The sequence below is a fragment of the Ranitomeya imitator genome, chromosome 10 (assembly GCF_032444005.1).
Source record: "Ranitomeya imitator isolate aRanImi1 chromosome 10, aRanImi1.pri, whole genome shotgun sequence".
In the NCBI taxonomy this organism is placed as follows: domain Eukaryota; kingdom Metazoa; phylum Chordata; class Amphibia; order Anura; family Dendrobatidae; genus Ranitomeya; species Ranitomeya imitator.
In genome coordinates this window covers 150,251,831-150,279,494 of record NC_091291.1, presented here as the reverse complement: position 1 = coordinate 150,279,494, position 27,664 = coordinate 150,251,831, and the positions used below count along the sequence as shown (strand labels likewise).

Here is a 27,664-nt window from a genome sequence, read left to right as displayed (position 1 = left end):
TTCCAGCAAGCAAGACAAAAATCAAAATGGCAAGCTGGACAGAAAAATAGCAAACAAGAGAAAAACAAGCAGGAACTTAGCTTCTGCTGGAGAAGACAGGTCACAAGAACGATCCAGGAGCGAACAGACCAATACTGGAACATTGACAGGTGGCATGGAGCAATGATCTAAGTGGAGTTAAATAGAGCAGCCAGCTAACGAATTAACCTTGTCACCTGTGGAAGGAAACTCCGAAGCCGCAGCCCCACTCACAACCACCAGAGGAAGCCCATGGACAGAACCAGCCGAAGTACCATTCATGACCACAGGAGGGAGCTTGACAACAGAATTCACAACACCGCGCGCCCTCTCGTTCAGCTCTTCCGCCGCGCGCCCTCTCGTTCAGCTCTTCCGCCGCGCGCCCTCTCGTTCAGCTCTTCCGCCGCGCGCCCTCTCGTTCAGCTCTTCCGCCGCGCGCCCTCTCGTTCAGCTCTTCCGCCGCGCGCCCTCTCGTTCAGCTCTTCCGCCGCGCGCCCTCTCGTTCAGCTCTTCCGCCGCGCGCCCTCTCGTTCAGCTCTTCCGCCGCGCGCCCTCTCGTTCAGCTCTTCCGCCGCGCGCCCTCTCGTTCAGCTCTTCCGCCGCGCGCCCTCTCGTTCAGCTCTTCCGCCGCGCGCCCTCTCGTTCAGCTCTTCCGCCGCGCGCCCTCTCGTTCAGCTCTTCCGCCGCGCGCCCTCTCGTTCAGCTCTTCCGCCGCGCGCCCTCTCGTTCAGCTCTTCCGCCGCGCGCCCTCTCGTTCAGCTCTTCCGCCGCGCGCCCTCTCGTTCAGCTCTTCCGCCGCGCGCCCTCTCGTTCAGCTCTTCCGCCGCGCGCCCTCTCGTTCAGCTCTTCCGCCGCGCGCCCTCTCGTTCAGCTCTTCCGCCGCGCGCCCTCTCGTTCAGCTCTTCCGCCGCGCGCCCTCTCGTTCAGCTCTTCCGCCGCGCGCCCTCTCGTTCAGCTCTTCCGCCGCGCGCCCTCTCGTTCAGCTCTTCCGCCGCGCGCCCTCTCGTTCAGCTCTTCCGCCGCGCGCCCTCTCGTTCAGCTCTTCCGCCGCGCGCCCTCTCGTTCAGCTCTTCCGCCGCGCGCCCTCTCGTTCAGCTTTTCCGCCGCGCGCCCTCTCGTTCAGCTTTTCCGCCGCGCGCCCTCTCGTTCAGCTTTTCCGCCGCGCGCCCTCTCGTTCAGCTCTTCCGCCGCGCGCCCTCTCGTTCAGCTCTTCCGCCGCGCGCCCTCTCGTTCAGCTCTTCCGCCGCGCGCCCTCTCGTTCAGCTCTTCCGCCGCGCGCCTTCTCGCTCTTCCGCCGCGCGCCCTCTCGCTCTTCCGCCGCGCGCCCTCTCGCTTCTCGCTCTTCTGCACCCGGTCTCCTTTTGTACTCTTTCCTCAGGGTCGCCCTTCATCGTCTCTCCTCCTGAGAACATCACGGTGAATATCTCGCAGGACGCTCTGTTCACCTGCCAGGCAGAGGCATACCCCGGGAACCTCACCTACACCTGGCTCTGGCAGGATGACAATGTCTTCTTTAAAAAGTAAGTGGTTGGGAGCGATCCACCCCTTATGTGCTGCTTGTAACCTGCGCCATGGTGACTGACCAGAGAGTCCCCTTGTGAGTGTAACCTACTGTGAGCTGTTCCGGGGGGTGGGGGGCAGGCCCCTGTCGGCGGGTTCGGGGGCCTCTGTGAGCAGACTCAGGGTGGTGGAGGGCACTGTGAGCAGACTTCGCAGGCCCCTGTTGGCAGTTTTGGGTGCCCCGTGAGCAAGGTCGACAGGCCCTTGTCGGCTGGTTCGAGGGCACCATGAGCAGACATGGCAGGCCCCTGGCATGTTCCTCTCTTCTCATCCACAGTGATCTGAAGATGCGAGTTCGGATCCTGATTGACGGCACGCTCATCATATTCAGAGTGAAACCCGAGGATGCGGGGAAGTACACCTGTGTGCCGAGCAACAGCCTGGGGCGCTCGCCATCCGCAGCCGCGTTCCTCTCTGTGCAGTGTAAGTGATGGCAAGAAGCCACCGCTCCGGCTTGGGGTGCGTCACGCTCCGAGCGAGGCCGTAGCCTGTGTTGTGGGCACAGCCACCAGTTTTTTCGGTGACTGAGGTCAGCCATGGTCAGATACCACTGGGAGTTATTGAACACAAACCTTTAATGTTGCACATTAAGATTGCAAAGGGTTAATGGCACTGAACATGTTTATGTCCTCTATAGACCCGGCACGAGTTGTCAACATGCCCCCCATCATTTATGTCCCCGTTGGTATTCATGGTCACATTCGCTGCCCTGTGGATGCTGTGCCGCCTGTCACACATGTAAAATGGAATAAAGATGGCCGCCCCCTGCGGACTGATAAGGTGAGTGATTCAGGTTGGGCGGATGAAGGCTGCTCCACCGGGGGTGATGTGTACCGCTGGGAGGAATGATGCTGCTCCACCGGGGGTGACGTGTACCCCTGGGAGGAAGGAGACTGCTCCACCGGGGGTAACGTGTACCGCTAGGAGGAAGGAGACTGCTCCACCGGGGGTGACGTGTACCGCTAGGAGGAATGATGCTTCTCCACCTGGGGTGACGTGTACCACTGGGAGGAAGGAGGCTGCTCCACCGGGGGTGACGTGTACAGCTGGGAGGAAGGAAGCTTCTCCACCGGGGGTGATGTGTACCGCTGGGAGGAATGATGCTGCTCCACCGGGGGTGATGTGTACCGCTGGGAGGAAGGAGGCTGCTCCACCGGGGGTGATGTGTACCGCTGGGAGGAAGGAGACTGCTCCACCGGGGTGATGTGTACCGCTGGGAGGAAGGAGACTGCTCCACCGGGGGTGATGTGTACCGCTGGGAGGAAGGAGACTGCTCCACCTGGAGTGACGTGTACCACTGGGAGGAAGGAGACTGCTCCACCGGGGGGTGACATGTACTGCTGGGAAGAAAAAGGCTGCTCCACCGGGGGTGATGTGTACCGCTGGGAGGAAGGAGGCTGCTCCACCTGGGGTGATGTGTACCGCTGGGAGGAAGGAGACTGCTCCACCGGGGGGTGACATGTACTGCTAGGCTGCTCCACCGGGGGTGACGTGTACCGCTGGGAGGAATGATGCTTCTCCACCGGGGGTGACATGTACTCCTGGGAGGAATGAGGCTGCTCCACCGAGGGTGATGTGTACCGCTGGGAGGAAAAAGCCTTCTCCACCGGGGGTGACGTGTACTGCTGGGAGGAATGAGGCTGTTCCACCGGGGGTGATGTGTACCGCTGGCAGGAAGGAGGCTGCTTCACCGGGGGTGACGTGTACCGCTGGGAGGAATGATGCTTCTCCACCGGGGGTGACATGTACTCCTGGGAGGAATGAGGCTGCTCCACCGAGGGTGACGTATACTGCTGGGAGGAATGAGGCTTCTCCACCGGGGGTGACGTATACTGCTGGGAGGAATGATGCTGCTTCACCGGGGGTGACGTATACCGCTGGGAGGAAAGAGGCTGCTCCACTGGGGATGACTTGTACAGCTGGGAGGAATGAGGCTGCTCCACCAAGGGTGACGTGTACCGCTGGGAGGAAGGAGGCTGCTCCACTGGGGGCGACATACCAATGGGACGAAGGAGGCTTCTCCACCGGGGGTGACGTGTACCGCTGGGAGGAATGATGCTTCTCCACCGGGGGTGACATGTACTCCTGGGAGGAATGAGGCTGCTCCACCGAGGGTGATGTGTACCGCTGGGAGGAAAAAGCCTTCTCCACCGGGGGTGACGTGTACTGCTGGGAGGAATGAGGCTGTTCCACCGGGGGTGATGTGTACCGCTGGCAGGAAGGAGGCTGCTTCACCGGGGGTGACGTGTACCGCTGGGAGGAATGATGCTTCTCCACCGGGGGTGACATGTACTCCTGGGAGGAATGAGGCTGCTCCACCGAGGGTGACGTATACTGCTGGGAGGAATGATGCTGCTTCACCGAGGGTGACGTATACCGCTGGGAGGAATGAGGCTTCTCCACCGGGGGTGACGTATACTGCTGGGAGGAATGATGCTGCTTCACCGGGGGTGACGTATACCGCTGGGAGGAAAGAGGCTGCTCCACTGGGGATGACTTGTACAGCTGGGAGGAATGAGGCTGCTCCACCAAGGGTGACGTGTACCGCTGGGAGGAAGGAGGCTGCTCCACTGGGGGCGACATACCAATGGGACGAAGGAGGCTTCTCCACCGGAGGTGACGTGTACCGCTGGGAGGAATGAGGCTGCTTCACCGGGGGAGACATATACCGCTGGGAGGAAGGAGGCTGCTCCACTGGGGGTGACGTGTACCGATGGGAGGAAGGAGGCTTCTCCGCTGAGGGGGACGTGTACCAATGGGAGGAAGGAGGCTGCTCCACTGGGGGCGACATACCAATGGGACGAAGGAGGCTTCTCCACCGGAGGTGACGTGTACCGATGGGAGGAATGAGGCTGCTTCACCGGGGGAGACGTATACCGCTGGGAGGAAGGAAGCTGCTCCACTGGGGGTGACGTGTACCACTGGGACGAAGGAGGCTGCTCCACTAGGCGTGACGTGTACCGATTGGACGAAGGAGGCTGCTCCACTAGGGGTGACGTGTACTGATTGGACGAAGGAGGCTGCTCCACTAGGCGTGACATGTACCGATTGGACGAAGGAGGCTGCTCCACTAGGCGTGACGTGTACCGATTGGGCGAAGGAGGCTGCTCCACTAGTGGTGACGTGTACTGATTGGACGAAGGAGGCTGCTCCACTAGGGGTGACGTGTACTGATTGGGCGAAGGAGGCTGCTCCACTAGTGGTGACGTGTACTGATTGGACGAAGGAGGCTTCTCCACCGGGGGTGACGTGTACCAATTGGGCGAAGGAGGCTGCTCCACTAGTGGTGACGTGTACTGATTGGGCGAAGGAGGCTGCTCCACTAGGGATGATGTGTACTGATTGGACGAAGGAGGCTGCTCCACTAGGGGTGACGTGTAACGATGGGACAAAGGAGGCTGCTCCACCGGGGATGATGTGTACTGCTAGAAGGAAGGAGGTTTCTCTACTGGGGGTGACGTGTACCGCTGGGAGGAAGGAGGCTTCTCCGCTGGGGGTGACATGTACCGCTGGGAGGAAGGAGGCTTCTCCGTGGGTAACATGTACTGCTGGGAGGAAGGAGGCTTCTCTGTGGGTAACATGTACTGCTGGGATGAAGGAGGCTTCACCGGTGGTGATATGTACCGCTGGGGCAAAGGAGGCTGCTCCATCGGGGGTGACGTGTACTGCTGGGACGAAGGAGGCTGCTCTACTGGGGGTGGCGTCTAACGCTGGGTTGATGGAGGCTGCTCAAACATGGGTAAATTGTACCGCTGGGTGGATGGAGGCTACACTGGTGGTGACGTGTACTGCTGGGACGAAGGAAGCTTCTCCACCGGGGTGACGTGTACTGCTGGGCAGATGGAGGCTGGTCCACCGGGGGGTAACATGTACTGCTGGGTTGATGGAGGCTGCTCCAACCTGGGTAACTTGTACCGCTGGGCGGAGGGAGGCTGCTTAACCAGGGGTGACGTCTACCCCCGAGCAGGTGAAAACTGGTCTGGTATGTGTTTTGTGGGGGAAGGGGTTGTGATTTCCAGTGCCCCCTTTATGTGGTTTTGTTATTTATGCTCTTTTGCTCCCAGTTTTCAGGCTGGAAGCTCCTGGAAGATGGCTCTATTCACATTGAGGAGGCAACAGAGGAGTTACTGGGCACCTACACCTGTGTGCCTTACAATGCGTTGGGGACCATGGGCCAGTCCCCTCCTGCTCGGCTGCTGCTGAAGGTCAGATCCCAAAATAACACAATTTTTCAGTTAGTCGCTGCTTGGGAGGGTTGTAGCACAGGCTTGGGGAAAGGGGGGGGGGGTGGCTCTGGTTCGGGGCTGGGAGTGCTGGCTTGAGGGTTAGTGTGCTAGCTCGGGGGTTGACTCTGGTTCGGGGCTGGGAGTGCTGGCTTAGTGGTTAGCATGCTAGCTTGTGGGTTAGCTTTGGTTCGGGACAGGGAGTGCTGCCTTGGGGGTTCGCATGCTAGCTCAGGGGTTAGCTTTGATTCGGGACAGGGAGTGCTGGCTTGGGGGTTCGCATGCTAGCTTGTGGGTTAGCTTTGATTCGGGACAGGGAGTGCTGGCTTGGGGGTTCGCATGCTAGCTTGTGGGTTAGCTTTGATTCGGGACAGGGAGTGCTGGCTTGGGGGTTCGCATGCTAGCTTGTGGGTTAGCTTTGGTTCGGGACAAGGAGTGCTGCCTTGGGGGTTCGCATGCTAGCTCAGGGATAAGCTTTGATTCGGGACAAGGAGTGCTGGCTTGGGGGTTCGCATGCTAGCTCAGGGGTTAGCTTTGATTCGGGACAAGGAGTGCTGGCTTGGGGGTTAGCATGCTAGCTTGTGGGTTAGCTTTGGTTCGGGACAGGGAGTGCTGGCTTGGGGTTCACATGCTAGCTCAGGGGTTAGCTCTGATTCGGGACAGGGAGTGCTGGCTTGGGGGTTAGCATGCTAGCTTGTGGGTTAGCTTTGGTTCGGGACAGGGAGTGCTGGCTTGGGGGTTCACATGCTAGCTCAGGGGTTAGCTTTGATTCGGGACAAGGAGTGCTGGCTTGGGGGTTCGCATGCTAGCTCAGGGATAAGCTTTGATTCGGGACCAGGAGTGCTGGCTTGGGGGTTCGCATGCTAGCTCAGGGGTTAGCTTTGATTCGGGACAAGGAGTGCTGGCTTGGGGGTTAGCATGCTAGCTTGTGGGTTAGCTTTGGTTCGGGACAGGGAGTGCTGGCTTGGGGTTCACATGCTAGCTCAGGGGTTAGCTTTGATTCGGGACAAGGAGTGCTGGCTTGGGGGTTAGCATGCTAGCTTGTGGGTTAGCTTTGGTTCGGGACAGGGAGTGCTGGCTTGGGGGTTCACATGCTAGCTCAGGGGTTAGCTTTGATTCGGGACAAGGAGAACTAGAAGCAGAAATATCTACAGGTAACTTTGACATAGTGGGAATAACCGAGACATGGTTAGATGAAAGCTATGACTGGGCAGTTAACTTACAGGGTTACAGTCTGTTTAGAAAGGATCGTAAAAATCGGAGAGGAGAAGGGGTTTGTCTCTATGTAAAGTCTTGTCTAAAGTCCACTTTAAGGGAGGATATTAGCGAAGGGAATGAGGATGTCGAGTCCATATGGGTTGAAATTCATGGAGGGAAAAATGGTAACAAAATTCTCATTGGGGTCTGTTACAAACCCCCAAATATAACAGAAAGCATGGAAAGTCTACTTCTAAAGCAGATAGATGAAGCTGCAACCCATAATGAGGTCCTGGTTATGGGGGACTTTAACTACCCGGATATTAACTGGGAAACAGAAACCTGTGAAACCCATAAAGGCAACAGGTTTCTGCTAATAACCAAGAAAAATTATCTTTCACAATTGGTGCAGAATCCAACCAGAGGAGCAGCACTTTTAGACCTAATACTATCTAATAGACCTGACAGAATAACAAATCTGCAGGTGGTTGGGCATTTAGGAAATAGCGACCACAATATTGTACAGTTTCACCTGTCTTTCACTAGGGGGACTTGTCAGGGAGTCACAAAAACACTGAACTTTAGGAAGGCAAAGTTTGACCAGCTTAGAGATGCCCTTAATCTGGTAGACTGGGACAATATCCTCAGAAATGAGAATACAGATAATAAATGGGAAATGTTTAAGAACATCCTAAATAGGCAGTGTAAGCGGTTTATACCTTGTGGGAATAAAAGGACTAGAAATAGGAAAAACCCAATGTGGCTAAACAAAGAAGTAAGACAGGCAATTAACAGTAAAAAGAAAGCATTTGCACTACTAAAGCAGGATGGCACCATTGAAGCTCTAAAAAACTATAGGGAGAAAAATACTTTATCTAAAAAACTAATTAAAGCTGCCAAAAAGGAAACAGAGAAGCACATTGCTAAGGAGAGTAAAACTAATCCCAAACTGTTCTTCAACTATATCAATAGTAAAAGAATAAAAACTGAAAATGTAGGCCCCTTAAAAAATAGTGAGGAAAGAATGGTTATAGATGACGAGGAAAAAGCTAACATATTAAACACCTTCTTCTCCACGGTATTCACGGTGGAAAATGAAATGCTAGGTGAAATCCCAAGAAACAATGAAAACCCGATATTAAGGGTCACCAATCTAACCCAAGAAGAGGTGCGAAACCGGCTAAATAAGATTAAAATAGATAAATCTCCGGGTCCGGATGGCATACACCCACGAGTACTAAGAGAACTAAGTAATGTAATAGATAAACCATTATTTCTTATTTTTAGTGACTCTATAGCGACAGGGTCTGTTCCGCAGGACTGGCGCATAGCAAATGTGGTGCCAATATTCAAAAAGGGCTCTAAAAGTGAACCTGGAAATTATAGGCCAGTAAGTCTAACCTCTATTGTTGGTAAAATATTTGAAGGGTTTCTGAGGGATGTTATTCTGGATTATCTCAATGAGAATAACTGTTTAACTCCATATCAGCATGGGTTTATGAGAAATCGCTCCTGTCAAACCAATCTAATCAGTTTTTATGAAGAGGTAAGCTATAGACTGGACCACGGTGAGTCATTGGACGTGGTATATCTCGATTTTTCCAAAGCGTTTGATACCGTGCCGCACAAGAGGTTGGTACACAAAATGAGAATGCTTGGTCTGGGGGAACGTGTGTAAATGGGTTAGTAACTGGCTTAGTGATAGAAAGCAGAGGGTGGTTATAAATGGTATAGTCTCTAACTGGGTCGCTGTGACCAGTGGGGTACCGCAGGGGTCAGTATTGGGACCTGTTCTCTTCAACATATTCATTAATGATCTGGTAGAAGGTTTACACAGTAAAATATCGATATTTGCAGATGATACAAAACTATGTAAAGCAGTTAATACAAGAGAAGATAGTATTCTGCTACAGATGGATCTGGATAAGTTGGAAACTTGGGCTGAAAGGTGGCAGATGAGGTTTAACAATGATAAATGTAAGGTTATACACATGGGAAGAAGGAATCAATATCACCATTACACACTGAACGGGAAACCACTGGGTAAATCTGACAGGGAGAAGGACTTGGGGATCCTAGTTAATGATAAACTTACCTGGAGCAGCCAGTGCCAGGCAGCAGCTGCCAAGGCAAACAGGATCATGGGGTGCATTAAAAGAGGTCTGGATACACATGATGAGAGCATTATACTGCCTCTGTACAAATCCCTAGTTAGACCGCACATGGAGTACTGTGTCCAGTTTTGGGCACCGGTGCTCAGGAAGGATATAATGGAACTAGAGAGAGTACAAAGGAGGGCAACAAAATTAATAAAGGGGATGGGAGAACTACAATACCCAGATAGATTAGCGAAATTAGGATTATTTAGTCTAGAAAAAAGACGACTGAGGGGCGATCTAATAACCATGTATAAGTATATAAGGGGACAATATACTTATAAGTATATAAGGGGACAATACAAATATCTCGCTGAGGATCTGTTTATACCAAGGAAGGTGACGGGCACAAGGGGGCATTCTTTGCGTCTGGAGGAGAGAAGGTTTTTCCACCAACATAGAAGAGGATTCTTTACTGTTAGGGCAGTGAGAATCTGGAATTGCTTGCCTGAGGAGGTGGTGATGGCGAACTCAGTCGAGGGGTTCAAGAGAGGCCTGGATGTCTTCCTGGAGCAGAACAATATTGTATCATACAATTATTAGGTTCTGTAGAAGGACGTAGATCTGGGGATTTATTATGATGGAATATAGGCTGAACTGGATGGACAAATGTCTTTTTTCGGCCTTACTAACTATGTTACTATGTTACTATGTTACTATGAGTGCTGGCTTGGGGGTTCACATGCTAGCTTGTGGGATAGCTTTGGTTCGGGACAGGGAGTGCTGGCTTGGGGGTTAGCATGCTAACTCTGGGTTTTGTTTTGGTTCGGGACTGGGAGTGCTGACTTAGGGGTTGGCTTGGGTGTCCATATCCCATTAAGGGCAGTGTCTATCTGCTTGTTCTTGTCACTTTCTCCAGATGTGAGTGGTGACCATCTTTGCACTGGGCTGCAGCTTATGTTGCTGCCGCTTGATAGTTTTCTGCTCCTGCCTCCACTCGTTTTGAACACAGACTGGAGTAATAATAATACTGTTTCTCACCTTTAGGACCCACCCTATTTTACGGTGCTGCCTGGCTGGGAGTATAGGCAAGAAGCTGGCAGGGAGCTGCTGATTCCTTGTGCCGCTGCTGGAGACCCCTTCCCCACCATCTCCTGGAGAAAGGTACGGCCAGGCCAAACGCCTGATAGCATTGTCTGGAAAGGTTTAATGCATGAGTGAAAACAATCTTAGCTCATCATCCTGCCCCAATGGCACTCCAAAGTGATCTACAGCCCTTTAACCAAAGATGTCCCAGCAGCTGGTGCCAGTCCCAGGGGCAGGTAGATGGGCAGTGGTATCCAGTTTCTGCCCCCAAGCACTGTTTTTCGTGCTCTTTTGCGGGTTTATACTTTACTTTTTCTCTGTTTTCAGGGCAGTGCTCTCTGTTTTGTTTGTTACTTTTTTGCTGTTCTCAGTGCGGCTTTCTTTCGTACTTTTTCATGCTGTCTTGCAGTTTGTTCGTTACGTTTTCTCCATGCTCAAGGCGGCACTCTCTCACTGGTCTGTACCCTACTCATTCTCAGGGTGGTGATCTCATGCGTTTTGTACATTATTCTTTCTCTGTTCTCAGGGCTGCGCTCTCTCGCGGGTCTGTGCGTTACTCGTTTTCAGGGCTGCGCTCTCGCGGGTCTGTGCGTTACTCGTTTTCAAGGCTGCGCTCTCTCGCGGGTCTGTGCGTTACTCGTTTTCAGGGCTGTGCTCTCTTGTGGGTCTATGCGTTAGGGTACTTTCACACTGGCGTGTTTTTCAATACGTCGCAATGCGTCGTTTAGGGGAAAAAACGCATCCTGCAAAGTTGTTTGCAGGATGCGTTTTTGCCCCATAGCGTAACATTACAGACGCATTGCGACGTATTGACACACGTCGCAACCGTCGTGCGAAGGTTGCGCCGTGTTGTGGCGGACCGCCGTGAGCAAAAAACGTTAAATGTAACGTTTTTTGCTCCAGACGGACCGCTTTTTCCGACCGCGCATGTGCGACCGGAACTCCGCCCCCACCTCCCCGCACCTCACAATGGGGCAGCGGATGCGCCGGAGAAATGCATCCGCTGCACCCGTTCTGCGGCGCTAACAACGCTAGCGTCGGAATCTCAGCCCGATGCAATGTGACGGGCCGAATTCCGACGCTAGTGTGAAAGTAGCCTTACTCTTTTTCAGGGCTGCGCTCTCTCGCGGGTCTGTGCGTTACTCACTCTCCATTCTCAGGGCACCGTGCTGTCTCTGGTGTGTACAATATTCGTTCTCAGGGTGGCGCTCTCGCTGGTCTGTACAATATTCGTTCTCAGGGTGGTGCTCTCGCTGGTCAGTACAATATTCGTTCTCAGGGTGGCGCTCTCGCTGGTCTGTACAATATTCGTTCTCAGGGTGGCGCTCTCGCTGGTCTGTACAATATTTGTTCTCAGGGTGGCGCTCTTGCTGGTCTGTACAATATTCGTTCTCAGGGTGGTGCTCTCGCTGGTCTGTACAATATTCGTTCTCAGGGTGGTGCTCTCGCTGGTCTGTACAATATTCGTTCTCAGGGTGGCGCTCTTGCTGGTCTGTACAATATTCGTTCTCAGGGTGGTGCTCTCGCTGGTCTGTACAATATTCGTTCTCAGGGTGGCGCTCTCGCTGGTCTGTACAATATTCGTTCTCAGGGTGGCGCTCTCGCTGGTCTGTACAATATTCGTTCCCAGGGTGGCGCTCTCGCTGGTCTGTACAATATTCGTTCTCAGGGTGGTGCTCTCGCTGGTCTGTACAATATTCGTTCTCAGGGTGGTGCTCTCGCTGGTCTGTACAATATTCGTTCTCAGGGTGGCGCTCTCGCTGGTCTGTACAATATTCGTTCTCAGGGTGGCGCTCTCGCTGGTCTGTACAATATTCGTTCTCAGGGTGGCACTCTCGCTGGTCTGTACAGTATTCGTTCTCAGGGCGGTGTTTTCTCTGTCTCTTTTCCTCTGTTGCGTAGCTTACCCTCTGCCAGTCTTTTTCTGTGTCATCTATTTGCAGGTGGGGCGCCCGTCTTCCAGTAAGCACAGCGTGCTGCCCAGCGGCTCCTTACAGTTTCGCTCGCTCAGTAAGGACGATCACGGAGAATGGGAATGTGTGGCCAGTAATGTGGTGACCAGCATCACTGCCAGCGCCCACCTCACGGTCATTGGTGAGTACAAGGGTCTTTAAGAGGGCCTTTATGTCAGGGCATTGTGAGACCGGTCACTGAGTAATTCTGGTATCCTGGCTGATATCTGTGAGAAGCCTGGACGCTGCTCAGGGTCTGCAACCTCCTCCAACTTTCACGTCCTGCAAGTCGAGGTCTTGACAGCATTGTCAGATTGCCCTGTAGCTCACATATGCCTCCTTTGCACAGACTATTTAGCTTTTTCTGGGGCTTTCTGACCTTTGTGGACCCTCCTTTCCAGGCACCAGTCCTCATGCTCCTTCTGGTCTTCGTATCTTGGTGTCCATGAATGCGGCTAATGTGTCCTGGGAGCCGGGCTACGATGGAGGACTGGAGCAGACATTCTCAGTTTGGTACGGCGCTCTGTGAGTCACCCAGCATGCTTTGCAGCTTTCTCTCCTCTGTCATGTGACTTTCTTACTGTTAAGGGGATGTGACCCTCAGCCCCCACCCACCCACACACACACACACACTGCTGGTTGTAAAGCTTGCCAAAGTATCTGCCAGGAGGTGATGACTGGTGTGCACTCTACACTAGAAGGTGATGACTGGTGTGAGCGCTCTACATTGGAGGTGATGACTGGTGTGCACTCTACACTGGAGGTGATGATGACTGGTGTGCACTCTACACTGGAGGTGATGATGACTGGTGTGCACTCTACACTGGAGGTGATGACTGGTGTGCGCTCTACACTGGAGGTGATGACTGGTGTGCACTCTACACTGGAGGTGATGACTGGTGTGCACTCTACACTGGAGGTGATGATGACTGGTGTGCGCTCTACACTGGAGGTGATGATGACTGGTGTGCGCTCTACACTAGAAGGTGATGACTGGTGTGCACTCTACACTGGAGGTGATGACTGGTGTGCACTCTACATTGGAGGTGATGACTGGTGTGCACTCTACACTGGAGGTGACGACTGGTGTGCTCTCTACACTGGAGGTGATGACTGGTGTGCACTCTACACTGGAGGTGATGACTGGTGTGCACTCTACACTGGAGGTGATGACTGGTGTGCGCTCTACACTGGAGGTGATGACTGGTGTGCGCTCTACACTGGAGGTGATGACTGGTGTGCGCTCTACACTGGAGGTGATGACTGGTGTGCGCTCTACACTGGAGGTGACGACTGGTGTGCGCTCTACACTAGGTGGTGTGCACTCTACACTGGAGGTGATGACTGGTGTGCGCTCTACACTAGGTGGTGTGCACTCTACACTGGAGGTGATGACTGATGTGCACTCTACACTGGAGGTGATGACTGGTGTGCGCTCTACACTGGAGGTGATGATGACTGGTGTGCACTCTACACTGGAGGTGATGACTGGTGTGCGCTCTACACTGGAGGTGATGACTGGTGTGCGCTCTACACTGGAGGTGACGACTGGTGTGCGCTCTACACTAGGTGGTGTGCACTCTACACTGGAGGTGATGACTGGTGTGCGCTCTACACTGGAGGTGATGACTGGTGTGCGCTCTACACTGGAGGTGATGATGACTGGTGTGCACTCTACACTGGAGGTGATGATTGGTGTGCACTCTACATTGGAGGTGATGACTCGTGTGCACTCTACACTGGAGGTGATGATGACTGGTGTGCACTCTACATTGGAGGTGATGACTGGTGTGCACTCTACATTGGAGGTGATGACTGGTGTGCACTCTACATTGGAGGTGATGACTGGTGTGCACTCTACACTGGAGGTGATGACTGGTGTGCACTCTACACTGGAGGTGATGATGACTGGTGTGCGCTCTACACTGGAGGTGATGATGACTGGTGTGCGCTCTACACTAGAAGGTGATGACTGGTGTGCGCTCTACACTGGAGGTGATGACTGGTGTGCACTCTACATTGGAGGTGACGACTGGTGTGCACTCTACACTGGAGGTGACGACTGGTGTGCTCTCTACACTGGAGGTGATGACTGGTGTGCACTCTACACTGGAGGTGATGACTGGTGTGCGCTCTACACTGGAGGTGATGACTGGTGTGCGCTCTACACTGGAGGTGATGACTGGTGTGCGCTCTACACTGGAGGTGATGACTGGTGTGCGCTCTACACTGGAGGTGATGACTGGTGTGCGCTCTACACTGGAGGTGATGACTGGTGTGCACTCTACACTGGAGGTGATGATGACTGGTGTGCACTCTACATTGGAGGTGATGACTGGTGTGCACTCTACACTGGAGGTGATGATTGGTGTGCACTCTACACTGGAGGTGATGACTGGTGTGCACTCTACACTGGAGGTGATGACTGGTGTGCACTCTACATTGGAGGTGATGACTCGTGTGCACTCTACACTGGAGGTGACGACTGGTGTGCACTCTACACTAGAAGGTGATGACTGGTGTGAGCGCTCTACATTGGAGGTGATGACTCGTGTGCACTCTACACTGGAGGTGATGATGACTGGTGTGCACTCTACATTGGAGGTGATGACTGGTGTGCACTCTACATTGGAGGTGATGACTGGTGTGCACTCTACATTGGAGGTGATGACTGGTGTGCACTCTACATTGGAGGTGATGACTGGTGTGCACTCTACACTGGAGGTGATGACTGGTGTGCACTCTACACTGGAGGTGATGATGACTGGTGTGCGCTCTACACTGGAGGTGATGATGACTGGTGTGCGCTCTACACTAGAAGGTGATGACTGGTGTGCGCTCTACACTGGAGGTGATGACTGGTGTGCACTCTACATTGGAGGTGACGACTGGTGTGCACTCTACACTGGAGGTGACGACTGGTGTGCTCTCTACACTGGAGGTGATGACTGGTGTGCACTCTACACTGGAGGTGATGACTGGTGTGCGCTCTACACTGGAGGTGATGACTGGTGTGCGCTCTACACTGGAGGTGATGACTGGTGTGCGCTCTACACTGGAGGTGATGACTGGTGTGCGCTCTACACTGGAGGTGATGACTGGTGTGCGCTCTACACTGGAGGTGATGACTGGTGTGCGCTCTACACTGGAGGTGATGACTGGTGTGCGCTCTACACTGGAGGTGATGACTGGTGTGCGCTCTACACTGGAGGTGACGACTGGTGTGCGCTCTACACTAGGTGGTGTGCACTCTACACTGGAGGTGATGACTGGTGTGCGCTCTACACTAGGTGGTGTGCACTCTACACTGGAGGTGATGACTGATGTGCACTCTACACTGGAGGTGATGACTGGTGTGCGCTCTACACTGGAGGTGATGATGACTGGTGTGCACTCTACACTGGAGGTGATGACTGGTGTGCGCTCTACACTGGAGGTGATGACTGGTGTGCGCTCTACACTGGAGGTGACGACTGGTGTGCGCTCTACACTAGGTGGTGTGCACTCTACACTGGAGGTGATGACTGGTGTGCGCTCTACACTGGAGGTGATGACTGGTGTGCGCTCTACACTGGAGGTGATGATGACTGGTGTGCACTCTACACTGGAGGTGATGATTGGTGTGCACTCTACACTGGAGGTGATGACTGGTGTGCACTCTACACTGGAGGTGATGACTGGTGTGCACTCTACATTGGAGGTGATGACTGGTGTGCACTCTACATTGGAGGTGATGACTGGTGTGCACTCTACATTGGAGGTGATGACTGGTGTGCACTCTACACTGGAGGTGATGACTGGTGTGCACTCTACACTGGAGGTGATGACTGGTGTGCACTCTACACTGGAGGTGATGATGACTGGTGTGCGCTCTACACTAGAAGGTGATGACTGGTGTGCACTCTACACTGGAGGTGATGACTGGTGTGCACTCTACACTGGAGGTGATGACTGGTGTGCACTCTACACTGGAGGTGATGATGACTGGTGTGCGCTCTACACTGGAGGTGATGACTGGTGTGCACTCTACACTGGAGGTGATGATGACTGGTGTGCGCTCTACACTAGAAGGTGATGACTGGTGTGCACTCTACACTGGAGGTGATGATAACTGGTGTGCGCTCTACACTAGAAGGTGATGACTGGTGTGCACTCTACACTGGAGGTGATGACTGGTGTGCACTCTACATTGGAGGTGATGACTGGTGTGCACTCTACACTGGAGGTGACGACTGGTGTGCACTCTACACTGGAGGTGACGACTGGTGTGCACTCTACATTGGAGGTGATGACTGGTGTGCACTCTACACTGGAGGTGACTGGTGTGCTCTCTACACTGGAGGTGATGACTGGTGTGCACTCTACATTGGAGGTGATGACTGGTGTGCACTCTACACTGGAGGTGACGACTGGTGTGCGCTCTACACTAGGTGGTGTGCACTCTACACTGGAGGTGATGACTGGTGTGCACTCTACACTGGAGGTGATGACTGTGCACTCTACACTAGAAGGTGATGACTTGTGTGCACTCTACACTAGAAGGTGATGACTGGTGTGCGCTCTACATTGGAGGTGATGACTGATGTGAGTGCTCTACACTAGGAGGTGATGACATTCTTTGTGTGCACTCTACACTAGAAGGTGATGACTTGTGTGCACTCTACACTGGAGGTGATGACTGGTGTGCACTCTACACTAGAAGGTGATGACTTGTGTGCACTCTACAATAGAAGGTGATGACTGGTGTGCGCTCTACATTGGAGGTGATGACTGATGTGAGTGCTCTACACTAGGAGGTGATGACATTCTTTGTGTGCGCTCTACACTAGGAGGTGATGTGTGCACTCTACACTAGGAGGTGATGTGTGCGCTCTACACTAGGAGGTGATGTGTGCGCTCTACACTAGGAGGTGATGTGTGCACTCTACACTAGGAGGTGATGTGTGCGCTCTACACTAGGAGGTGATGTGTGCGCTCTACACTAGGAGGTGATGTGTGCGCTCTACACTAGGAGGTGATGTGTGCGCTCTACACTAGGAGGTGATGTGTGCGCTCTACACTAGGAGGTGATGTGTGCGCTCTACACTAGGAGGTGATGTGTGCGCTCTACACTAGGAGGTGATGTGTCCGCTCTACACTAGGAGGTGATGTGTGCGCTCTACACTAGGAGGTGATGTGTCCGCTCTACACTAGGAGGTAATGTGTGCGCTCTACACTAGGAGGTGATGACTGATGTGTGCGCTCTACACTGGAGGTGATGTGTGCTCTACACTAGGAGGTGATGGCTGATGTGTCCGCTCTACACTAGGAGGTGATGTGTGCGCTCTACACTAGGAGGTGATGGCTGATGTGTCCGCTCTACACTAGGAGGTGATGTGTGCTCTCTACACTAGGAGGTGATGTGTGCGCTCTACACTAGGAGGTGATGGCTGATGTGTCCGCTCTACACTAGGAGGTAATGTGTGCGCTCTACACTAGGAGGTGATGACTGATGTGTGCGCTCTACACTGGAGGTGATGTGTGCTCTACACTAGGAGGTGATGGCTGATGTGTCCGCTCTACACTAGGAGGTGATGTGTGCGCTCTACACTAGGAGGTGATGGCTGATGTGTCCGCTCTACACTAGGAGGTGATGTGTGCTCTCTACACTAGGAGGTGATGTGTGCGCTCTACACTAGGAGGTGATGGCTGATGTGTCCGCTCTACACTAGGAGGTGATGTGTGCGCTCTACACTAGGAGGTGATGTGTGCGCTCTACACTAGGAGGTGATGTGTGCTCTCTACACTGGGAGGTGATGTGTGCTCTCTACACTAGGAGGTGATGTGTGCGCTCTACACTAGGAGGTGATGTGTGCGCTCTACACTAGGAGGTGATGACTGATGTGTCCGCTCTACACTAGGAGGTGATGTGTGCTCTCTACACTGGGAGGTGATGTGTGCTCTCTACACTAGGAGGTGATGTGTGCGCTCTACACTAGGAGGTGATGTGTGCGCTCTACACTAGGAGGTGATGACTGATGTGTGCGCTCTACACTAGGAGGTGATGTGTGCTCTCTACACTGGGAGGTGATGTGTGCTCTCTACACTAGGAGGTGATGTGTGCGCTCTACACTAGGAGGTGATGTGTGCGCTCTACACTAGGAGGTGATGTGTGCTCTCTACACTAGGAGGTGATGTGTGCGCTCTACACTAGGAGGTGATGTGTGCGCTCTACACTAGGAGGTGATGTGTGCGCTCTACACTAGGAGGTGATGACTGATGTGTCCGCTCTACACTAGGAGGTGATGACTGATGTGTCCGCTCTACACTAGGAGGTGATGTGTGCGCTCTACACTAGGAGGTGATGTGTGCTCTCTACACTAGGAGGTGATGTGTGCGCTCTACACTAGGAGGTGATGTGTGCGCTCTACACTAGGAGGTGATGTGTGCGCTCTACACTAGGAGGTGATGACTGATGTGTCCGCTCTACACTAGGAGGTGATGTGTGCGCTCTACACTAGGAGGTGATGTGTGCGCTCTACACTGGAGGTGATGGTCACACTTTCTTTTGTTCATTTCTTCTGTATACTCTTGAGGTCAGTGAGGACGTCTGTGAGGACGTCGGTCCTGGGCTCCGATCTCTTCTCTGTCGGGGTCCCATGGTCATGTTATGTATGCTCTGTGGCCCCTACAGGGTGAAGCGTGCCCAGTTTGGGCCTCATGACTGGGTGTCCATGCCGGTGGCTGGTGTGGCAAACTCGCTTTTCGTGGACTCCCTGGATCCGGAGACTGAGTACCAGTTCAGTGTTCTGGCTCAGAATAAGCTGGGGACGAGCTCATTCAGCGAGGTGGTGACGGTGCGGACCCTGGGTGAGGCAAATTCTGCGGCACAGTGTGTTTGTATACAGTGGGGAAAATAAGTATTTTGTGCACTGCCGATCTTTCAAGTTTTCCCATCTACAAAGAATGGAGAGGTCTGTAATTTTTATCTTGGACACACTCAACTGTGGGAGACAAAATCTAAAAATAAAAAGCAGAAAATCACATTGTAAGTTGTGGCGACATGACATTTAATCTGAATTATCCAGACGTATTATGTCAGTTTGCCCAGGGACAGGCGCTAGAGTTCATGTGACAATCACTGACTGCTGCTGATTAGCTGTTGTATCTGTCCTTGTATTGCAGTCCTGGCATTGTTCTACTCTCTTTGGGAAACAAAGGCGCAATGTTTGAATGTTTAACATGTTGATGACCCATTGGTTCTCTGCAATATGAAGGACCATCTATGAATGTTGTGTGAACACTTCAGCAGTGAGGGATGTCCTCCTTCCACCTTCCCACGAGCCTGTGGTGGAATGACTGAATTAGAAGTTCAGGGAGTCTACATTACAGAACTCATGGCATCATCACTCCAACTGAAGAAGTCCAGAGCTGCTTCATTGACCATTACTGAAACCCCCGAGACGTCGTAAAGGATCCACGTTGGGACAATTGGGTCACCTGACCACATATCTCACTGCTCTCGGTTAGCTTCCTAAGCTTGTCGTTACCTCCTTACTGTGGGGGCCCGCCAAAAGTGGGGAGCCATTGGTGGGGGTACTTGGCCCTGGAAACCTGGGCTGTGGAGTCGGTAAGCCAAAGCTCCAACTCCTCAATTTCCATGACGCCCGACTCCCTCATACATGGCTCATGTTTAAGTTTAAGTGATAAATTTACAGTAGTAAAATGGTAACATCAGGCTTTTAATCATTATTATGATACAATAATCAAGCCATTTAGATAGAACATGAAATGTGTTTATTGGAATACAACATTAGAACAATTTTTCTCTAACCCCCATGACGGCACCACGGAGAGAGAGGGATCCGCCCTCAGGGACAGGAAACCCACAGGTTAAAAAGGCGGGACCTCTCCTCCACCTCAGTTCGGTTTCCTGTCCCTGACTGGGAACCCACAGCTTACCAGATCGTCGCGGGATTCCAGGGACCATCGGGCCGAGTCCAGGCAGCGGGGGGCCCTGCCGCGGTCACAGATGGATGTCTCCCCTGAAAGCACAGTTCCGGGGTCAGCTGGCCCTGTAGATACGTGCGGGGAAGAAGCAGTGAAGAGGAACCAAGCCTGCCTCGTCTCCTCAAAAAAGTAGCTGGTAATAGGTAGCGGCGGCTACCCGGTGCAGCACCGCCGTTTTTTTGAGGGCCCATGGGAGGTGGTGACGGCGGTCACCTACGGGAGGCATAAGAATGGAGCAGCAGCGGTGGCTGCAGCGATCCCTCCGTCCCTCCCTGGAGCCGGCAGCTGATGACGCGCGCGAGATCCTGCGGCGCTTAATGCGCAGGCGCAGGGGTCACTTCCGGGGCGGCGCAGGGTACCTCTGGGTAAACCGGTAGTTGCCTTGCGCCTCATTTTTCAACATAAAAGCGGCGGGGAATCTGTCACCGCTGCTCATAAATACCACCAAGATGAGTGGAAGAGAGCAGTCGGTGGAGGAGACTCCGCAAACCCCACGGAAGGAAGACTCGCAGGAGCGCCGTCACACGCAAAAGAAAAATCAGGACCAACCTGCGCAGAACCACAGCTTGGGATCCCAGCACAGCCGAGGCTCTAGTGGATCCGGGAGAAGAACAGCGGTTCAGATGGAGGAGGCATCCCCAACACCAGAACCAATATCTCCCTTACGTTAGGAGGGTAAGTGACCTCCGTGAATGTATATATGCTAAATAGGGGTTTATTGTATTTTTTTTTTTAGGGAAAGAAGTGCAAGGGGAAAACCAAAAATAAAGTGTGCCCACTCTGCTTGGCAGATTTACCAGCCACATGGGCAAAAAAGCTCTGTGCCTTATGCATACAGAATACTATAAATGAAGAAACCCCAAGATTTGCATCTGAGCTCAAAGACTTAATAAAAACTCAAGTAGAAGATGCGCTAAAAGGGGTAAAAAGCCGTAAGAGGAAACGCAGAGATAAATCCACAAATTACAGTTCCAGCGAGGAAGATAGTGTCCATTATAGTTCGGATAGCTCTGCCTCCTCCTCAGCTTCATCCTCTACATCCTCAGAGGGGGGCCGTAACTGTTTCCCTATTGAGGAAACGGATGCGTTAATTAAAATGGTTAGGACCACCATGGGGCTGACAGATGCTCGTGCTAAAAAAACCGCACAAGACCTTATGTTTGGGGGCCTTGAACAAAAGAGGCATAGGGTGTTCCCGTTAAATGATAAGATACAGGCAGTGATAAAGAAAGAGTGGAAGAGACCAGATAAAAAAGTCCTTTAGTATCCATTTGATGATCCAGCCTGTTCCTCATGGGGTAAAGCGCCAAATTGGATGTCGCTATTGCGAAAGCCTCTAAAAAATTCGCTCTACCCTTTGAGGATATGGGAACCCTTAAAGATCCCATGGATAAAAGAGCTGACGGGTTCTTGAAGGGATGCTGGGAGGCAGCTAGCGGGGGATTAAAACCTGGGATAGCTGCCACATGCACGGCTAGAGCCTTAATGGTATGGTATGGCTAGATCACCAGGAGACCCAGTTAAAAAATAAAACTCCAAGAGAGTCTATATTGGACTCCGTATCAGTCATGAGGGGAGCTGCAGCATACTTGGCAGATGCCTCCATAGACTCTGTCAGACTGACAGCGAGATCAGCTTCATTCTCAAACGCAGCCAGAAGAGCACTATGGCTGAAGTGCTGGCCGGGTGATTTGCAAACAAAAGCAAAATTGTGTTCCATAACCGTGTGAGGGGGAATTTTTGTTTGGACCTAGACTGGACGATATCCTCGAAAAAGCTGTAGACAAGAAAAAAGCTTTTCCAGGGTTTCCCAACCAGTCCTGTAGGCGGCCCTTTCGAGGGAGGAAATTTATGCGTAGACGTCCGCCAAAAAATCAAAAAGATGGCTGGGAAGATAAAAAATTCAAAGGGAGAGGCTTTATGTTCAACAAGCCAGATAATAAAAAACCGCCCCAATGAAGGTGCGCCCCAGGTAGGAGGAAGACTGACATACTTTCTCCAAGCCTGGGAAAAAATATCAGGGAGCAACTGGACTTTGAACATAATAGAGACAGGCCTGAAGCTGAAATTTCATACAAGGCCACACCATCAATTCATTATAACACCACAAAGGAAATCCGAGACCGAACAGTTGAGCATCCAGAAAGAAGTCCACAATCTCCTAACAAAGAATGTCTTTCAGGAAGTTCCACAACAGGAGGAAGCAACAGGTGTCTACTCTCCCCTTTTTTCTTCGGATGAAGCCGGATGGGACTTTCAGAGTACTAATAAACCTGAAGAGGTTGAACAAATACCTAGTGACAGAAAGTTCCAAGATGGAAACAATAAAGTCATGTGTCAGGACCCTTCATCCGTCTTGTTTCATGACTGTCATAGACTTGAAAGACGCATACTACCATGTGCCGATCCATCCAGACTTCCAAAAATATCTCAGGGTGGCAGTAATGATGCAAGGGGAGCTGAAACATTATCAATACAGAGCGCTTCCGTTCGGCCTTGCCATAGCCCCGAGGGTAGTTACAAAACTAATGGCAGAAGTAATGGCCCACATAAGGGAGCAAGATGTATTGATTGTCCCTTATCTGGACGACCTCCTAGTGATGGGCAGATCTCCTCTCCATTGCAGTCAGCAGCTAGACAAAGTGATGGCAGCCCTTTCAAATCTGGGGTGGTTATTGAATCTATAATAATAATAATTTTATTTATATAGCGCCAACATATTCCGCAGCGCTTTACAAATTATAGAGAGGACTTGTACAGACAATAGACATTACAGCATAACAGAGATCACAGTTCAAAATGGATACCAAGAGGAGTGAGGGCCCTGCTCACCAGATACCAAGAGGAGTGAGGGCTCGATCACCAGATACAAGAGGAGTGAGGGCCCCGATCACCAGATACAGGAGGAGTGAGGGCCCCGATCACCAGATACAGGAGTGAGGACCCCGATCACCAGATACAAGAGGAGTGAGGGCCCTGCTCACCAGATACAAGAGGAGTGAGGGCTCGATCACCAGATACAGGAGGAGTGAGGGCCCCGATCACCAGATACCAAGAGGAGTGAGGGCTCGATCACCAGATACAGGAGGAATGAGGGCCCTGCTCACCAGATACAAGAGGAGTGAGGGCTCGATCACCAGATACAGGAGGAGTGAGGGCCCCGATCACCAGATACAGGAGGAGTGAGGGCCCCGATCACCAGATACCAAGAGGAGTGAGGGCCCTGCTCACCAGATACAAGAGGAGTGAGGGCTCGATCACCAGATACAGGAGGAATGAGGGCCCTGCTCACCAGATACAAGAGGAGTGAGGGCTCGATCACCAGATACAGGAGGAGTGAGGGCCCCGATCACCAGATACCAAGAGGAGTGAGGGCTCGATCACCAGATACAAAAGGAGTGAGGGCCCTGCTCACCAGATACCAAGAAGAGTGAGGGCCCCGATCACCAGATACAGGAGGAATGAGGGCCCCGATCACCAGATACCAAGAGGAGTGAGGGCCCTGCTCACCAGATACCAAGAGGAGTGAGGGCCCCGATCACCAGATACAGGAGGAGTGAGGGCCCTGATCACCAGATACCAAGAGGAGTGAGGGCCCTGCTCACCAGATACCAAGAGGAGTGAGGGCCCTGCTCACCAGATACCAAGAGGAGTGAGGGCCCCGATCACCAGATACAGGAGGAGTGAGGGCCCTGATCACCAGATACCAAGAGGAGTGAGGGCCCTGCTCACCAGATACCAAGAGGAGTGAGGGCCCTGCTCACCAGATACCAAGAGGAGTGAGGGCCCCGATCACCAGATACAGGAGGAGTGAGGGCCCTGATCACCAGATACCAAGAGGAGTGAGGGCCCTGCTCACCAGATACAAGAGGAGTGAGGGCCCTGCTCACCAGATACCAAGAGGAGTGAGGATCCTGCTCACCAGATACCAAGAGGAGTGAGGGCCCTGCTCACCAGATACCAAGAGGAGTGAGGATCCTGCTCACCAGATACCAAGAGGAGTGAGGGCCCCGATCACCAGATACAAGAGGAGTGAGGGCCCCGATTACCAGATACCAAGAGGAGTGAGGGCCCTGCTCAACAGATACCAAGAGGAGTGAGGACCCTGCTCACCAGATACCAAGAGGAGTGAGGGCCCTGCTCACCAGATACCAAGAGGAGTGAGGGCCCTGCTCACCAGATACCAAGAGGAGTGAGGGCCCTGCTCACCAGATACCAAGAGGAGTGAGGGCCCTGCTCACCAGATACCAAGAGGAGTGAGGGCCCTGCTCACCAGATACCAAGAGGAGTGAGGGCCCTGCTCACCAGATACCAAGAGGAGTGAGGGCCCTGCTCACCAGATACCAAGAGGAGTGAGGGCCCTGCTGCTCGCAAGCTTACAATCTATAGGAAAAAGGGAGACACGAGAGGGGGATGGTAACAACTGCTTTAGTTATTCGGACCAGCCATAGTGTAAGGCTCGGGTGTTCATGTAAAGCTGCATGAACCAGTTAACTGCCTAAGTATGTAACAGTACAGACACAGAGGGCTATTAACTGCACAAAATGTATGAGAACATGATGCGAGGAACTTTTTTTTATGATAGGCCACACAGGGATAGTTAGGTTAATGTGTTGAGGCGGTAGGCCAATCTGAACAAATGAGTTTTTAGGGCACGCTTAAAACTGTGTGGATTGGGGATTAATCGTATTAACCTGGGTAAATACGATTAATCCCCTTACTAATTAGGACCTTACCTTACTAATGGAGGCAGAGTAGGGCTCTGTTTATCTCCTTTCAGGGCAGCAAGAAAGGACGTGGGGTCACAAGAGCTACCATATCTCGATGGATCAGAGAGGCAATCTGTTTGGCCTATACGTCAAAGGGTGAAGTTCCTCCAGTGGGCATAAAGGCACATTCAACTCGGGCCATGGCTTCCTCTTGGGCGGAGCAGGCGGATGTACCAATCCATTTGATATGTAAGGCCGCAACTTGGTCTACACCTTCTACCTTCTACAACCATTATAGACTTGATCTATCCACATCTTCTGATCTAACCTTTGGTAGAGCTTTTCTTAGTACAGTAATCCCACCCAGATAATGACTCTCTGAAAATCTCTCATGTGGGGTGCTGTCGTGGCGAAGGGTAAAAAGCCGAATTACTTACGGTAATACTCTTTTAATGAGTCCACGACAGCACCCATTTACAACCCTCCCTAGTTTTACACAGCCCTTTCTCTTAAGTTCACAAATAATGGTTGTATAGAGTTTAAGAAATTGATATTGCTGAATAAGAATTAATACTAAAGCTTTTTGCGGTTCCCTTTTTATACTCTGTAAACTAAACTGAGGAGGAGAGGAGACCGCCTCCTTTTATTCTGTAGGTTTCCTGTTCCTATGGGCGAATCCTTCTCTCTCATGTGGGGTGCTGTCGTGGACTCATTAAGAGTATTACCGTAAGTAATTCGGCTTTTTGACTTCAGAGCTTCCAGGGCAGACCACCCCCACTTGTGACACGCAGACAGAGAAGAGGTAAGGACAAACTTAGGAAGATGACAGCCCATTGGGGCACATGGTCAGGTGACCGGAGGCTCGCAACCTGGCTTCTACGAACCTCTCCATGGAGCCAGGTGACTGTCTGGCCCCAATCCTGGCTCTCACAAACGTATCCATTGTGCTTAGGTGACCAGTGGTTCCAAATCTTGGCTTCCACAAACGTATCCATTGTTCAGTGATGGTCAATGGAGCAGATCTGTAATCTTACAGGCGGGAACGTGGTCCCCTAAACTGGCAACCTGTAGAATGGCAAATCTGTGTCCATCGAAATGGAGCCATGATCTGGCAGCTGTCCTGTAGCATGCTCCTGGCTGTGGTTTTGTAAAGAGTCTTTGGCTCTCTGGATCTTAGGATGTATATTGTTACACAGGCATATCCCCCTTTTTAGTTCATAACTATTCTACAAGCCACCATTCACAGGTCAAGGGCAAAAAGCTTAAGAGATTAACTCACATGGTTTCATCATCTTCAATGTTTGCAAGTCAACAAACTGCATGGTCTGGAATAATGTGTAATCACATTATAAGCAAACCTCATTGTTTAGTGACTCTGCATCCCTATTTTGCAAAGGTGACCGTACAATAATCTGTAGGAGCTGATATAAGAGATAAATGACAAACCTTCATCAATTTACAAATATCAATTCAACCTACATGAATTCAAAATTAAGATAAGTCTATGCCTCCTGGCTTACTGGAAATGGACGTCTGGATAATTAACGTGTCCTCAGTCATGTGGTCAGATGAAACCAAAATAGATCTTTTTGGTATCCACTCCACTCGCTGTGTTTGTAGAAATGGGAAGAATGAATACAACCCCCAAGAACACTGTCCCAACCATGGTGGGGGACACATCATATTTTGGGTGTGCTTTTCTACAAAGTGGACATGACGACTGTACCGTATTGAAGGGAGGATGGATGGGGTCATGTATTGCGAGATTTTGGCCAACAGCCTCCTTCCCTCAGTAACCGTACTGAAGATGGGTCATGGCTGGGTCTTCCAGCGTGACAATGACCCGAAACACACAGCCAGAGCAACTAAGGAGCGGCTCTGTAAGAAACATTTCAAGGTCCAGGAGTGGCCTAGCCAGTCTCCAGACCTGAACCCAGTAGGAAGTCTTTGGAGGGAGCTGAAATTCAATGTTGCCCAGCAACAGCCCCGAAACCAGAAAGATCTGGAGAAGATCTTTATGGAGGAGGGGGCCAGAATCCCTGCTGTGTGTGCAAACTTGGTCAAGATCTACAGGAAACATCTGACCTGTGTAATTACAAGCAAAGGTTTCTGGACCGAATATTAGGTTTTGTTTATCTGTTGTATCAAATACTTAATGCAATTAAACTGCTAACTAATTATGTAACAATCGTACAATGTGGTTTTCTGCATTTAATTTTTAGGTTGTATCTCACGGTGTAAGTGTACCTACGCTAAAAATTGCAGACCTCTCCGTTCTTTTGTAGGTGGGAAAACTTACAAAATTGGCAATGGATCAAATACTTAATTTCCCCAGTGTAATATATGCCCTCACCCCCTTAAGAAGTTTCTTCTCTTCCTGTTTGAAGCTTTCCCGATCACCACCCCGGAGCCGCTGCTGGTCCTCACCTCCCCACGCTGTCTCATCGCCAACCGTACGCTGCAGGGCGTGCTCCTGTCCTGGCTCCCACCGGCCAATCACACCTTCCCGCTGGATCGGTACATTATGGAGTTTCGCTTAGCAGAGCGCTGGGAGATCTTAGATGACTCTATCACCGGGGCTGAGACCGAGATCCTGGCGAAGGAGCTGTCCCAGGTAAAGAACTGAATCCAGGCGAGGGTCAATAATGATACCGCTGGTTACGACTGGGGATATTATTAGGGGATTGTTGGTAGAAATAGGAGAGGGGGCTGATATTTGGGGAGATGTTGCCACTAATCACTTACTTTAGCTCCATATTGAGGTCTGGACGTTTTGCTCTGCATTCAGTCATTTTGTGATGTCGTCTTGTCAGTGATGTAACATGAGAAATAAC

The 27,664-nt window shown here is 51.9% G+C and overlaps 1 protein-coding gene across 4 annotated transcripts in view; it reads left to right on the top strand.

Annotated features, from left to right (window-relative positions):
- IGSF9B (immunoglobulin superfamily member 9B) overlaps positions 1-27,664 on the top strand; it is a 195,517-nt gene that overhangs the window by 102,519 nt on the left and 65,334 nt on the right. For 3 of the 4 annotated variants that reach the window (XR_011315543.1, XM_069742377.1, XM_069742380.1), the window contains exons 6-14: positions 1,397-1,538; positions 1,856-2,001; positions 2,216-2,358; positions 5,643-5,783; positions 10,142-10,258; positions 12,124-12,274; positions 12,534-12,657; positions 18,806-18,981; positions 27,218-27,444. Coding sequence is in view for 3 of the 4 variants with exons in the window: in XM_069742377.1 (XP_069598478.1) it covers positions 1,397-1,538; positions 1,856-2,001; positions 2,216-2,358; positions 5,643-5,783; positions 10,142-10,258; positions 12,124-12,274; positions 12,534-12,657; positions 18,806-18,981; positions 27,218-27,444 (1,367 nt within the window). In the remaining variant the exon portion in view is untranslated. The remainder of the gene's footprint in view (positions 1-1,396; positions 1,539-1,855; positions 2,002-2,215; positions 2,359-5,642; positions 5,784-10,141; positions 10,259-12,123; positions 12,275-12,533; positions 12,658-18,805; positions 18,982-27,217; positions 27,445-27,664) is intronic. The other variant, XM_069742378.1, reaches the window with a different exon arrangement.